Below are 16,052 nucleotides of genomic sequence, written 5' to 3' on the forward strand. Positions count from 1 at the left end.
GAAAAAAAAAAAATCACCTCTTGTCTTAGCTTCCTCCTAATAAATGAAAGGCAAAATTTTCTATCCTGGGAATTGGTGAAAGAAATTCTGAACCCGAAAATGTTTGCCCTCTTTAATCTGCAGAAGTAGCTGCCCCGCCCCCATCCAAGACACCAAAGATTTTGCTAAAGTTTTAACTTCCTCAAAACAAATTTTACACCCGGATCCCCATCTCCCATTAGATACTCTCCCCTCCCAAAAACCTGTGGTTTCCCCCTTTTATCCCAAAATAACTTCGTGTAATGACTACAGAATCAAATCGTTGCCCCAGTAGCCAATTCCCACTATTCCATTTACAGAAATCGTGGGAGAGCCTGTGTTACTTCCCCCGCGGAGAAACGGAATTTTTGTGTAAATGATGATAAAAATAACTTGGTTTTTGTGCAGATGAGAAGCCAAGCATATGATGAACAATCCCAGGGAGGAAGAACTTTCAGGAGTAAAGGGACGAATTTGTATTTTAGAGAAAAAACAAGAAGTTGACTCGATTTCACCTGAATTTTGCTCAGAGTTACGTATGTTTAGAAAGGCTGCTGATGTAGTATTTGAGGCTACCGAGAAAAAAGAAGAGGGACATGAAGCCTGAGACGTCTCCACTTATTTTCCGATTGAAACCGCGTGATTCCATACAGGGAATTTTTATAATTTTCCCTTTTTTTGAAGTGTAACAAACACAACTCCTCTTCAGAGCTGAGACACTGTCCCTGCCAGGGAGGCGAGCTGGGCAGCGCACCAATCACAAAGCAGCTCCTCTCTATATATACCCCCGGCCCTGCGAGCACTGCTATATTGACACTGTGGGTTTTACAGCATTTTTTACTGTAATTGTCTAGGTTTGCTACTATGTCTGAGACTGCTCCTGCCGCGCCAGCTACTCCAGCTCCAGCAGAGAAGACACCTGTGAAGAAGAAGGCTAAGAAGCCAGCGGGTTCCGCAGGAGCACGGCGGAAGGCGTCTGGGCCCCCGGTGTCTGAGCTGATCACCAAGGCCGTGGCCGCCTCCAATGAACGCAGCGGCGTGTCTTTGGCCGCCCTCAAGAAGGCGCTGGCGGCCGCCGGCTACGATGTGGAAAAGAACAACAGCCGCATCAAGCTGGGGCTCAAAAGCTTGGTGAACAAAGGCACCCTAGTGCAGACCAAGGGGACCGGTGCCTCGGGCTCCTTCAAGCTCAACAAAAAAACTCCTGCGGGTGAAGGGAAAGGCAAGGCCAAGAAATCGGCCTCTACAAAGGCGAAAAAATCGGTGGGAGCTACCAAGAAGCCTAAAAAGACGACGGGGACGGCTACGAAAAAAGCGTTGAAGAAAACGCCTAAGAAAGCTAAGAAGCCAGCAGCGGCAGCAGGAGCTAAGAAGGCAGCAAAGAGTCCGAAAAAAGCCAAAGCTGCGAAGCCCAAGAAGGCGGCCAAAAGTCCTGCGAAGGCTAAAGCCGTGAAGCCCAAGGCAGCTAAGGCAAAAGTGACTAAACCTAAAACTGCCAAGCCCAAGAAGGCGGCGCCAAAAAAGAAGTAGGTCTCCGCGGGAACTTCCAAAAACCTCAAAGGCTCTTTTCAGAGCCACCCATAGATCTCAATGAAAAGAGCTCAATACGTATGTTTCGGGGCCCTGCAAGGTCTTTTTAGTTGCATGGCAGTTCAGTAGGGAGGAGGTGGCTATTGGCACCATACTTATGGGGAGCTTCGATTCCCCAAAATCTGGTTGGGGGTGTGTGCGTGTGTGTGTGTGTGTGTGTGTGTGTGTGTGTGTGTGTGTGTGTACGTGTGTGCGCGCGCCTCTATGCCTGATAAATCTGCAGTATTTGCATGGTCTTGTAAGACTGCAGCTCCAGTAGCTACTTGTAATTTTTTCGTTGTTGGTACCGGATATCCTGCGGCGCCATAATGCCTGGCCCAGTTATAAAGCCCACGGGCCCTTGGGAGAGTTGCCCGACTGGTAGATCTGATAGTCGGGTGATTCAGCGTCCTTTCAAATTTGAAATATATTCAATGGATATTTGTCTTTTTAAATGATTAGTGATTGGATTAAAGCACCTGTTCTCACAATGTCTAGATACCCCTTGACTCCCCGAAATCCGACTCAAGGGCAACCGAGGTCAAAAGTGTTTATGATAACAGTAAAAGGTTTTCATTTCTAATACAGTGTCAGTAGATAAGACACGTTAGGTCGTTTTTTTTTGTTTTTTTGTTTTTTTTGTTTTTTTTTTTTTTTTTTTTTTTTCAGAATTAGGATCCTTAATTTCTTAGTGTTGTAAAAGACCAAAAGTTTGAGAACTGCTGGGCTAGAGTAACATTCAAAAGTCCCGCGCCTTGAATAAATTGGTTTGTTACTCAACCTCACGTAGCCTTGAATTCTGGACAATTTGATTGGAAAAAAATAAGTCCCTACACACTCCCACTTTCCTCTTACTGGTTATAAATGTCTTTTCTTCTCCATTTTTTCTTCATTATTCATATTCTGTGTGCGTACTGCAATCTATGATTATTCTTTCAGTTTGGGGATAAGGACTTTTCAGCACCTGAACGCAGGGAGTTTCTTTTTTATTTTTTAAAAAGTGCAACAAAATGAGTTCTAAGTCACCATATATCTTGGTTTGCTATTTAGTTTTATGTCTTATAACCTTGCTAAGGAAATAAGAACAAATTAATTTAAAGCAAGTGCATAATATATACAATCATCCTTATTAATGCAAATAGCCTGAAATATTTTGTTACTTCTCAAAGAAGTACCATCCCAGCTTCACCACTACTACCAACCTACCCCCCCACCCCCACCCCTGTCCCCGACTTCCGCCCCAAGAAAAATTCTTTTTGAAGTCGAATACCAAGGAATCCAGTATCGACCTGTTTATGGCAACTGGAACTCTTCAAATTCTAGTTTAAATTTTTGGTAATTGAGAAGAAAGAGGGAGCCAAGGAAAGCTTTTTTGTTTTGTTTTGTTTTTCTGAAAGTGGGTGATTGATTACAAAAATCTGATTCCACCGGCTTCAGTGCTTCGCTGGTCCTGAACTAATTTCGTCCCTCACCGGCTTCCCTAAAGTCCTAGACATTGAATTCATCTGCTCTTTTTGGTGCTGCAATATGTCCGTGTTTTGGAGCAAGACGCAGACAAGAACTATTTAAACTCATTATTATGACATTAGGTAGCCATTTTACAAGCATAATTTATCTTATGTGGGCCTATCCTTATACCTTTCCCCTCCTCATTTCAATTTTATATAGAAAACTTGAACTCAAAAAGCTCAGGAAAAACTACTTTGGGCAGCGCCATAGCATTTGTGACTGAGTCAAAAAACCGTGCCTGCACTTTATCCAAAACGCAGTGCTTATGTGGCCTCTGGCATGTATGTATCCGTAGGTCATAAAGTACATATGTGAATTTTTTTGCTTTGTTGCTGGGCAACAAATCTAGATTCTCCTTAGGCTGGGTACAAGGATAAATCTAACTTGGGGGTGGAGGTGGGGAGGAGAGGGAAGAGGTTGTACACTGACCTTCAGACCAAAGAGTTCGAACCAAAAAAGGCACCAAAAAGAGTATTACTTGCATTGAATAGCCAACTTGTCAAACTGATTAGCTATTGGTCAAAAACAGCATTATGATTGTTTTAGCCAATCAAAAGGTAAGATTAAAATCTCACTACTTAAATACGATCTTCTCTCTTTAGTTAAGTTGCTCCAATGGAAACTGAGATGGACTTTTTAAATTTGCATAGAACTAACCCTGACTTAAAACTTACTTGTTTTGCTTTTTTGAAAATTATTGACTTTCATTATTCCACTTTACCTAATTCATCCCAATCCAGTATTCAAAAAATGTAGCAGTTTAAGTAGAGACCAATGGTAAAAAGCATGAGCATGATTTGAAGATTTGCTGAGACGCTACATCAGATATCTCTAGCAAAGTCTGAAACATAATTTTAATAATATTTTCTCTTATATCTTTTTTTTTCTCTTATATCATAGGATATGAGTGTCGCATCACTTCTCGAGAATTCAGATGGCCCTATAGCTGTTACTGTCTGGGGAGTTCATCAAGCACATCATGTTGGAGGGCAGTACCAAGTATGCCAATTCTCCTATAGTGATCCTTGTATAATGTAAAGGTTCTTTCAAAATACACTCCTATTCTGTTGTTTTAGTTACATTGTATAGCTAGTATCAAAATAATTACTTTTCACCTATTTTGTATCCAATTTAAGTGTAGCTCGCAAAAGTGATTCATAATTTATCATAATTCATCATTGAATTTTCTTCTTCCTTCTCCTAAAACATACATGAAAGATATCCCAAAGAATGCTTGCATCAATGGGAGTATCCTGTAGCAATTTATGAACACTAGACTCAGAGCTCGACGACTGAGATTCAAAACATGTCTCTGTCATTGACACCCTGTGTTCCCTTTGGCAAACTAATTTCTCTGGGCTTCATATTTCCCCATTTAAGTAAGGGGGTTCAACTAGATGATCTCTGAAGTCTCTTTCATACCTAAGTCTAGGATCCTGAATTCAATGGTTGAAAATCATCTCTGGTTTGATTCAACATTTGAATGTGTTTCCCTGACTCATTTTTGTTTGCTGCATAACCTAATATCTGAAGAAAAAGAGGAAAGGCAAGGGTGAAATAAAGATATTTTAAGGTCTGACCCTCTGACATGATTCTCTTCTCCAGCATTTTCAACACACTTTTGAATTTTGCCTCTCCACTCTAATATGTAGCAATTAGATTTTACTTTATGCAATCTTGAGACAGACACTTTTGTTTTTAGAAACTTAAAACACTAGTTCATAGAGGTTTCAGCATCCAAGAGAGAAAACCTCAATAATCCCAGGAAATACTAATCCATTTTCTCATTTCTCTGTTCACAACACTGCTCCTGTGTCATTGGTATCCATTCAATACGTAAAAGTCTCATAGGATCATAGAATATTAGATTTAAAACCTCTTTTTCTAACTCCTTTGTTTCCTTGATCTGGCAGATGAGATAATTTGCTGCCAACTAGATGACATAGATTTTAATATCTATTCTACCACTGACTTCTGGCCATCTTTCATGTGACATCCTATATTTGACTTATGTTCTCATAAAGGTAAATTGTGAGGGAAAAGGAAAAAAATGAAAACATTTATTAAGCACTTACATTGCAAAGAACTTTATTAAATATGAGCCTACAAAGAGAAAAATAAAACAATTTTTGCTCACAGGATCACATTCTAATGAAGAAAACTGCATATTTATATGTATTATGCATGTATGTATATGTATATAGTTTCAGCTAAAAATAAAACAAATGATCTTGAAGGATATAAATGGAACATTACTCTAACATCAGTTCCAATGATAAAATTGTCATTTTTCTGATATTGAATTCTTCAATAGTGATAAGAATTGTGGTGGTAATGTAATGCCAGAGAAACTGAGGCAGGAGAGAGATTAGAGAGTTTTTAATATTTTATTAATGGGAGAGTAAGAATGACTGGACAGGACTCTCGTCTCAAATTATCCAGTCAGACAGAGATAAAGATATACTGGGACCAAGGAATCTATGTTGGTCCCAGGGCTGGAGGAAACTGTCATCCCAAAGAATCCAGCGTCCCGCATCCAACCGCCAGCCTCCAGCCATGAATGGAGGAACCCCAACTTCTTAAATACCTTTTCACTAAACAAAGAAAGGGATAAGAAGCTGTCAGGATGGGGGAGGCCATAAATCCTAAAAAACAACCCAGAGACAGGATGTCTGAATACACAGATATCTTGGAATATTTTAGAGGGATATTGTAAATTCTTGAGGACAGAAAAGAGTCAGGAGGTCTACTCTCTTGTTTATCTTGCTTGGGCTAACAATTTATAACCTTAGTCTTAAGGGAGATTTACAGCTTAGGGGATTGACACAGAACAGTTAAAGAAACTGAGACAAGGGAAACTGAGTCAGGACAGTTAAAGAGAACTGTGGCATAACATTAAAAGCCTTCTTTTCAAAGTTTTTGGTAACTGTAGCTATGGTACCTGTAGAAGCAGTTACCAGACTGCATTTCCATAGGAGTTGCTTCAAGGAATGATGATTGCAAACACTAGAAAAGGCATTGCTATTTCAAAGCTGTTCTCCCTTACAGTTCTGAGCTATCTCCCTCAGGGTCTGAGAGATGGTAGCTAAAGTGTGGTAATGATAATCATGGTTTGACTTAACTGGCACAAGCTAGTCTCTCCCTCTCCTAAATTGCCTACCACGTGAGAGGCATTTTGTTTGCATTTGGCGGAGATAACTGGACCCTTCTCTATAGGAGTTGCTTCCCCAGATGAGGGCTAATGGTGGATGGATTGAAAGCAATATTTACTGTTTCAGGGGGTACAACTATTCCTAGAACTCTATGCTTATCTGCCATTTGGTAGCAGTTGGTCAATAATTGTTGATGGTAGTGGTAAGGAAGTTAGGTCCCTTCTCCAAAATGATTTCTCCTCTAAGTGATTGTGGAGACAGGACTGAAAGCAGATCTGGTACTTTGAAGAGGGGAATGAGTACTACTTTTTCAAAGGTTTCTTAGGTTCAGTGTTATGACCTGCCTCCAGTCAAGTCTGAGGGAGAGGAGATGATTGTCAAGGTGGTGGCAGTTACCCATTTAAGAGGTCTCTCCAGTTCTTTCACTTGCTTATATTCCCTTTTAATAAATGTTCTTCAGAAAAATGATGCTTGAGAATAAAATGCCAAACTCTGAAACCTTGTTGTAACATCCCCCACTAAGCAACTAGTTAGCATAAAATCTAGTCATTTTACCTGAGTATCATCATGCATTTCATTTTTGTATATAGCAAAGTACACAAATCCTACATGATATCTAAGAATAAGGAAAGTGTTTTATTCATGAAAAACATTTGATAGTTATACAATAATAAGTTCCAGGAAGAGATGTCTTTGTCTTTTCAGTTGTAACACCCATCTATCAATAGTATTTCTTCTGCTATAAGAATTACCTACCAAAAATACCAGCTCTTTTTGTAATGGCAAAGAATTGGAAAATGAATAGATGTCCATCAATTGGGGAACAAATTATGGTATATGAAAATAAAAGAATATTAGTTCTATAAAAAATGATGAACAGACTGATTTTAGAAAGGCCTGGAAAGATTTACATGAATCTTTCAAGAAGAACCCAGGGAAACATTGTACACAGCAAGATTGTACAATGATCAACTATGACAGACTTGATTATTCTCAGCTGCTCAGTGATCTAGGACAATTCCAATCAAATCTGAATAAAAAATACCATCGGCATCCAGAGAGAAAACTGTGGAGACTGAATGTAAATCAACACATGCTATGTTCACTTTTTTTTCCTTTTCTTCTGTGTTTTTTCTCTAGTTGTTTTTCCCTTTTGTTCAATTTTTCTCTCCCAATATGATTCATAAATATGTTTTTTTCTTAAAGAATGTACATGTTTTACCAAAATATGTTGTTTTTTACATGTAACTGGGAAAAATAAATATTTTTAATTAAAAAAAAGCAGGTCAAGGGGGGAAAATAATTCATTCCCTTTGGGCATTAAACCCTCAACTCAGACATTTTCACTGGAATGCCAGAGAAACTGAGGCAAGACAGAGATTTTTTTAAAAATCTTTTTAATGTGGAGAGTTTAATAAGCTAGCTGACTGATGGGACTTCCATCCATCCAAAGCGAGGCACAGACTTTATATAGGATTGTAACTAACAAAACAAGCAGGTAGTAACAGAAGGAAAAAGAATGCAGTTAGGTAATTTCCTTATTTATCATCAAGCAGCTTTTATACAAGGAAAATATGTTTTTCACAACCTAAAACAGTAACAATGATGGAAATAGGCTTGGGATATATACAATGGGAATGACAGAATTACAGAATGACAGAATACAAGAATACAGAATACAGAATGATAGAATACAATGATAGGAATGGGCTTAGTATGTATGTAATGATGGGAATGGGCTTAAGGGCACCTTCCAGGGTTAGTATTTTCAGAGAACAATAATTGATCCTATCTGTAGAAGCATCTCACAGGTGTGATGCCCAAGAAAGCAGAAGAACAGAAGTAGGCAAGGTCACTTTATGGTCATGCTTGTCACTTTGAATCTAGTGTGTGAGGCTAAGTGAGAAACTTACAGTGTCCTTTTTGGTTCAGCACCACAACCATAATGCCAAGGTCCATTTCTTAGGATTATGAACACTGACCTGTGTTCAAGAGAGAAAACAAAAAAACAGTAGAAGATAGACAAAGGGTTGGAATCGATATGCAGTTGTATCTGACACATTTTGAACCCACTTGAAGTTTTCTTGATAAAGACACTAACGTGGCTTACCATTTCACTCCAACTTATTTTACAGATGAGGAAACTAAGGTTAAGTGACTTGCCCAGGGTCACATAGTTATAGTACATGTTTGAGGCCAAATTTGAACTCAGGAAGATGAGTCTTCCTAACTTCACATCTGGCACTCAATCCACTTTGCCCCCTACCTGACCTTTAGAATCAATAGGGAAACAAATGTTTTCTCACTGCTGCTATCAGTGCTAATGGTAAGAAGAGAAAGAAATCACCTCTACTGGAATTTACTGGAAGTCTAAGGAAGGTCACGTACTGGGAAAGTCTCAAAAGATAATGTAAATTATTTTTCTTCTATTACACATAAACTATTAAGTAGGAATCTCTTCTTTGTTGTTGTTTAGTCATTTTCAGTCATATATAGTTCTTCATAATGCCATTTGGGATTTTCTTGGCAGATACAGGAGTGGTTTGCCATTTCCTTCTCCAGCTCATTTTACAGGAGAGGAATCTAAAGGATTAAGTGATTTGGCTAAGATCTCATCTTAGATAGTAAGTATCTGAGGTTGGATTTGAACTCAGGTCTTCCTGCCTTCAAGCCCTCCATGTGGCACCTAGACCATGACTCTATAGTAAATAATTTTCAACATGACTTCTATTCTTGGTGATCAAACGGGAGTTTCTACATTATTGCAATAAGCCGTAAGTACTTCAACAAGAGGTCAAATGACATTCAGTAAAGGAATTAGAGTACTGGCCTATTTACATAGGAGGCATATTCAGCAAATCGGGGACTTTTCTCTCTTATACAAATTAATCATTCCAAAGATTTATGCTATTTTATTAGAATGTGAAAGGTAAAGTCTCCAAATGTCTACCAAACCAGACAGACAACCTTCTTATCTCACAAGGGGGCACTTACAGATAACTTACAATGGAGAGCAGGCACAGTTGAACTTCAAGTTTATTAAAGAAATCAATTAAATAGACTAGACCCCTACTAAAATCTAGACTGATTTCCAATTATATATATCATGGGCCACTGCTACAACTTTTATTGCAACAAAAATTTTAAGGGAAAAAATATATATGATACATACATATCATGTTCTCAAGGAATTGCCCATCTAATGAAGTGAAAACACTTGTAGTAAAAGGCTCATTGGTGGTAAACAAGATAAGATGAGATCTTTCAAGACAGTTGTGAAAATCGAGTAAGGCTTCATCTATTTCAAAGTTTGAGTAGGCCTGAAGGACTTTAAGCATTTAGTCAAGGGCATACTTAAAGTGTCTCCTCCCTGCTATTCTCCTAAGGACATACTTAAAGTCTCCTCCCTGTTATCCCCCTAAGGGCATACTTAAGCCCCCTTCTTGTTATCCCCCTAAAGGCATACTTAAGCCCCCTTCTTGTTATCCTCTCTATTTGGACCAAATATGGGCAACTGTGTACTTATTAGTCAAGTTCAATTTCTTGGGTAGTTCCCCTGTTTAGAATGTAAGATCCTCAGCCAATAAGGATGAGGGTCAGTGGTGGGAGGGGGAATTTGCGTTAGGGATTAAAAGCCTTGACCCTGCCCCCTACAGTGCTTCCTCCCTTCAGTTGTCTGCTCATGGGTGGGAAGCCTGATTCTCGCAAGAACTTATAATAAACTTTGCTTTGCTTCTAGAGATCTATCCAGTCTTTTTTTATAAATGGTTTCTGACCCACACAGTCTTGGGGGCTCGTCTAGGATTACACTACTTGTGGTGAGTAGGTGAACCCTTGGGGTGCTGGCGAGGTGGCGCCCTGCCCTGATTTAGGCAGCCCGCCAGCATCCAGGGCTTCTCCTTACTCAGAGCAAAGCAAAGGGAGACGTATAATAAACTTTGCTTTGCTTCTAGAGATCTAGCCAGTCTTTTTTTATTAATGGTTTCTGACCCACACAGTGGGGGAGGTATATCCAGAAATAACTATGATATAAAAACTAAAGATAGTAATAATTTCTATTTAAAAAGATACATAGAAAAGAAATAACATTCAAATTAAATATGTGAAAATTATATAAAAGAAATCAAGGCAAAGTGCTGTTAAATAAATAAAACCTATAATTTGAAATGTTCCACTCCATTTCACTATATTTCTGCCTTCATATATAGTAGGACAACAGCCATGATTAAGTTATTTTCTCTCCTAACTTCAAAAAGAGATTTTTGCTAGAAACATATCTTTTACAATAAGATATTCAAGGGGTACAATGATCTTTTGAAGTTCAAATTAAAAGCCAGTGTCCTTTGGTAACTCAGATAAGTAGATCAATCCCAAATCAGAAAGGTAACAGCTTGGGGCTGCTAGGTGGCACAGTGGACAGAAAGCACCAGCCCTGAAGTCAGGAGGACCTGAGTTCTTAGCTGTGTGATCCTGGGCAAGTCACTTAACCTCAACTGCGTCACCAAACCAAAAAAAAAAAAAAAAAATGGTAACAGCTTAATCTCTTTAGCTCCCTTCCCACCAAAAATATAAAAAGGAAAAAAAAAAAACTACAAATACTACAGATAGGAAACAAGTATTTATCCAAGAAAACAGTGAAAAAGAAACTGAAGAAAGGTAAAGAGATTAGTTTGATGTTAGATTACATACAAAAGTCACTTGGATCAAGATTAAATCTCAATTTGATCATAGAGTGAACATTTTTAACAAGCTCTGAGAGTTTCGGATGTTGAAGACATTTTTAGGTGCCTATTTTTCCTATATGCCTGCAACGTTGGTGAATTCTCCTATTCACCATTCAAATTCTGCACCTTCTGAGTATCACAACACTATTTTTCAGGAGACCATCCAAGCTCATCTGGATAGTGCTACATGGAAATTCAACAGATATTTACTAACACTTTTTTGTGCAGAGTATTGTTTCAAAGGATCAATCATTATATATTTATAAATTCTTAATAAACTATAAATCCTAAATAGGCTCATTCCTCAAGGCTAAATACCTTGCTTACTCTGATGGTTTCAAGAGAACTGGCAAGCTTACAAATTAAGGGGAGTTGACATAGATCCCAGGGAAGGGGCTGAGCTTGCTTTTTGCCCACCCCAGCTATTCTTAGAGTTTTCATGAGCTGTTCTGTTCAATACCCCCCCACACTCTGAGAAGGGGCTAAAGGTGTTGAACACCTCATACTTGGAGGTGAATTGATAAGGCTTTCACCTCATCCTCCTTGTTCCACACACAGTAATTACCAATTTTAGGTTTAACATGATGGCAATAACTCTAAATAACTTAGTTAACAATTTTAGAATTGTCTTAATTTCTTAGCTGTAGTTTTTAGCCCCTTAAAGAAGTTTTCCTTTTGTATTAGGGAGAAAATAAGACTTTTTTTTTTTTTTTGGCTGAGGCAATTGGGGTCAAGTGACTCACTCAGGGTCACACAACTAGGAAGTGTTAACTGAAGCCAGATTTGAACTCAGGTCCTCCTGACTTCAGGGCTGGTACTCTATCCACTATACCATCTAGCTACCCCTACGACAATTCTTAAAATTGAGATAGAACAGATTTTAAAATTGACAACTTTAGTTAATGTGATTCCCTAGATTCTGACTAAATGTCCTAGACAAACTGAATTGCAATTTAGTTATTTTCCAATTCATGCAAATCATTTTTTTTGTGTGTGACACAGTTTTTACTAACAGGGCCCATAAAAGTCTGACTCTAGATAACTCAAAAGCAGGCTATTTGAGTAGCCAGAGTTTTTAAATTAGTAGCAAATTGCTTTTCTGTTTTCCTGAAGTTCCAAAACTCTTCTGTTAACACTATCAATGCAAATAGATTACAATTTACATATTCCTTAAATGAGCTTTAATTAGAGCTCCTTTAAAATTGCTTTAACTATCTTATCTCAAATTTCCAAATTACTTTACATACACATAAAAATCATTTCTCTGTTGGTCATATCTAAAAAAAACATAGTTATCAAATATGAATAAATTATATACAATAAAGCAATTAATAGTCATATAGCATGTTTAATGCTACACTTTTGCAATCATGTAATCTTTACAACAACTATTATTTCTTTTTACAAATCAAAAAACTGGGCAGAGATAAAATAACTTGTCATAAATTATATAGTGAATACGTATCCATAATTGAAACAGAGAATGATGGTCTCAGCAAATGCAGAACCTGATTGGCTTTCTCACCTCTCTTCCATGCTAGATGGTGCCAGGGATACCCTAATTTTTTCCTGGACAGAATCTGCTGAAAGCTGGGGTGATTGGTGCCAGGATCTCCCTTTGATGTTAGTTAGTTTTAGGTGCCAGGATTCAGGGAATGCTGACCCTGGAATCTTAACCGCCCCTCTATCCCTATTTCCTCAAGTTGGGCTGGGGAAGTGTTTGGGCAAGGTTGTATTGGGTCTCCACAGTTTCACTGCTTCCCAGATTTCTACAAACATTCCCCACAACTGAGATATACTCATGACCACTCATGGTCCCTTAATACCTTCTGGGGTGCTTTCCCAAAAGAATAGAAGTGGACTCTGGAAAAGACAGGAGTCAAGGAAGGTTAGCAAAAAGTTGCTATTTACCCAGTTTGTGTTTTTTTTTTTCAGAATGGGCTAAATTCCTGGAATTATCCCCAAAGTTTCAGGAATTTTTCTTGCCATCTTAAAACGATTAATTGTAAAACTTCTTAATCATTGCTCTCAAAACTTTGAGAATCTGTTAAGATGCAATTTTAATGTTAATTACCATATATACTCGAGTATAAGCCTAGTTTTTCTGCCCAATTTTTGGGCAGAAAATCCCCTCCTCGGCTTATACTCGAGTCACTAGATAAAACATGTGTAAATATCCCTTTGAATGCCCCCCTGCTGTGTAGTATACAGCGTGAGTGCCGATTGTGATACTACAGGGCTGGCGTTGCTCCGGTGATGCGGCTATTCCTGTAATATCACAGTCGGTAATAGGACTATATACTAATGCTGGCAACCGCTCTACATACGTATACCAGCACCCGCTCTCCTCCTCTGCGGGCACCGGTGCGCTATCTAAACCTACTGATATTATAAGTTTTCCCAGATTTTTGGGTTAAAATTAGGGGCCTCGGCTTATACTCGAGTATATACGGTAGCTAACCTTTTTGTGTAGCTTCCAGCTTGGTCAGAGCTGAAGTCCATAGAAAAAAAGTTAGGCTTTTTAAGAACTCCTCCCAGCATTCTAACTATAGCATAAAAGTTTTTTTCTGGCGTCCCAGAGAAGATGAAAAGGTGGCAAAATTTACATAGAAACTTTGCCAAAAATTGCAAGAATTTCCAGCACAGTCAAGTGTGAAGTCCAGGTTAACTCCCTGTTGACCCCAGGATCAGCCAGAGTCAGGATCAGCACAAGTCCTTGGTCTTTAGGGGGAGAAGTAAAGGAGATGGACGAAACTGCCACAAGCTCTCTTCCTCCTGACCTCCCTTCTCCTCATTCTCCTCCAAAATGATTCTGGCTTGTCTTCCTCCACCTCCTAATCCCTCCTACAATTATCTGTAAACACCAAAAGAGTCAGCCAGCATAGAATAGTGGGAAGGGCCACTTTCCAAGCATATGCTAATAGAGCATTGTCCAAAAGGTAATTAGCCTTAAGTGCTTGGTTGTCCCATTCCAGTGCACCTATTCAAAGTTTTAGCCCTTTATAATCAAGGAAAACTTTCTGAGAATGGAGCTCACTATGACCCAGATAAACCTTCTCCCAGTGGCTTAGGGTGTCCCAATTATAAGATTGTGGGAGAAAAAATGGTGGTGGTGGTGGTGGTGGTGGAGTGGGGAGGGAGGGAAGGGACTTACCTTGACAAGGAAGAAATCAAGCCAGAGGAGGCCAGACTCTCCCCATACTGGGCCCCCAAATGCTTAGGTTGGGAAGAGACCCCAAAAATGTTGAGGGTTATAGACTGGTATTGTGAAGTGTCTCAAAAGAATCTGCAGCCTTGAACTCATTTCCTAGTCAAGGGACAAAGTTGATTGTAATTGTAATGCCAGTTGAAGCAGTCTAAATTCTATGAGAATATTCAGCAAGGAACCTGAAACAAGGAGACACATTTATCTGGTTCTTCATGTCATTGATATGCTAATTTTATAGGCTAGGGGTAGAATCAAGGAATAATCTCAAGAATTTGTTATCACAGACAGTAATGTTTGTAGAACTATTCTAAGGCCAGAAGACTTGAAATCATTAGATTGTTAGAACAATAATCTCAGGATCACCAATACAGCTTTCCTAAAACTAAGGGAAGAAATATTATTATATTCCTAAACCAGAGGACTTTTACAATCATTGACAGAACAATAGCATTTTTAGATCAGAGGGCCTCAAGATCAAATTCCAAAGCCAGAAAATTTAGAATCACTGAACTTGTTAGAACAGAAGCTCCCTAAGGTCAGGGAACCTTAAAATTAATTATTGCTGTCTCCTCTAGAAGCTATATTACATAAATACCGCATACTCCCTTAATGATATGTAACAGTGAAATGTAACAGATTTAAGCCTTTAAGCAAGCGAGACCAGCGTAGTAGTCACTGTTACATATATAAAATTAATATCCTCTGTTTTAGATGTTAGTGGTAGCAAAGCAGGAGTTCAGGTTTTTTAAGGGACTTCAGGTATAGATGCCAAGATTGCCTGTGAATTTACAGGAGATACTTTTCGAACACCAGTGTTTGTAGATATGCTTGGTCAAGTTTTCAACGGTTCTGGGAAACCTATTGACTGAGGCCCAGTTGTTCTAACTGAAGACTTTATTGCCTCTTTAGCAAGGAGGGGTAGTGATAACAAAGAAAGTGAAGCAATACCACAGAACACATGAATCTGGTAGCAATTTCTCAAGATTAGATAAACAAGAAGATACTAAAACATATTAAAGATGTTATTCACTGTGACTACATTGTATTTCTACCAAGAATGCAAGATTGCATTTGAGGTAGCTTAGGTGGTACAGTGGACAGAGTTCAAATCTGACCTCAGACACACTTCCTACCTATGTGACTCTGGGCAAGTCAAGTAACCCCAATTGGCTCAGCAAATAAATAAGATAGTTAAAATTAAAATGCAAATTGAGGGAACATATTTTCAAAAATTTTCTTTAAAAAATGGCAAAGTTTAAATATCAAGATTTATAAGTAAATTGTTCAATAAAGCTTAAACCTGGTTGAAGATTTTTGGGATACTGTATATTTGAATCAGCTTGAACTTTTAACAGTATAAAATGCTGCGGAGACTTTTGGGATCCTAGGTATAAAAATTATTTCTTAATAGAAAATGAGTAAATGCATAAGGAATCCAAAAGAAAAACTTGATAGGGGGGAGGAAGTGGAGGGAGCAGAAAAAAAGAGGGAGAGGAAAGGACCAATGTTGAATGTTTCCTACAAAGACTGTGGTGCAAATTATGAAATACATTTTCTAACATGGTCAGTATGTGCATTGGTTTTGCTTGACTCTAACTAACCTATTACAAAGGAGGAAATTGGGGAAGGGACCAGATACCTTAGCTAATAATTGTGCCAAACATAGAAGAAATGAAGAGTATTGGGAACGTTTTAAAAGAACTTATAGAAGATAATAGTGATCAAAAGGAGACTATCAGTAAGTCAAACTGTTGAATCTATTTATTTTAAAAAGAAACAAGTTATTCTCACATTCTATGCTCTCTGTTCTTCCTTGTTCATGCCTGTTTTTCCAAGTTCAGAATCACCAGAAAAAAAAATCTTTAAAACAAA

General features: G+C 38.4%; 2 protein-coding genes across 3 annotated transcripts in view; one reads left to right on the top strand and one right to left on the bottom strand.

The window, feature by feature from the left end:
• Nucleotides 1-16,052, bottom strand: part of LOC127560821 (histone H3-like) — a 35,177-nt gene that overhangs the window by 16,967 nt on the left and 2,158 nt on the right. The window lies entirely within an intron of this gene.
• On the top strand, nucleotides 822-7,529 carry LOC127560808 (histone H1.4-like). Of its 2 annotated transcripts, none has more exons than XR_007953409.1 (2): nucleotides 822-1,626; nucleotides 3,997-7,529. XR_007953409.1 is itself a non-coding variant. In XM_051995684.1 (2 exons), the coding sequence occupies exons 1-2, from the start codon at nucleotides 883-885 to the stop codon at nucleotides 4,001-4,003; spliced, it is 669 nt and encodes a 222-aa protein (XP_051851644.1). In that variant the 5' UTR covers nucleotides 822-882; the 3' UTR covers nucleotides 4,004-7,529. The 2 variants fall into 2 exon arrangements, 1 of the variants encoding a protein (XP_051851644.1); XM_051995684.1 differs by having other exon boundaries at nucleotides 822-1,544.

This window comes from Antechinus flavipes, chromosome 4, assembly GCF_016432865.1.
Source record: "Antechinus flavipes isolate AdamAnt ecotype Samford, QLD, Australia chromosome 4, AdamAnt_v2, whole genome shotgun sequence".
Classification (NCBI taxonomy): domain Eukaryota; kingdom Metazoa; phylum Chordata; class Mammalia; order Dasyuromorphia; family Dasyuridae; genus Antechinus; species Antechinus flavipes.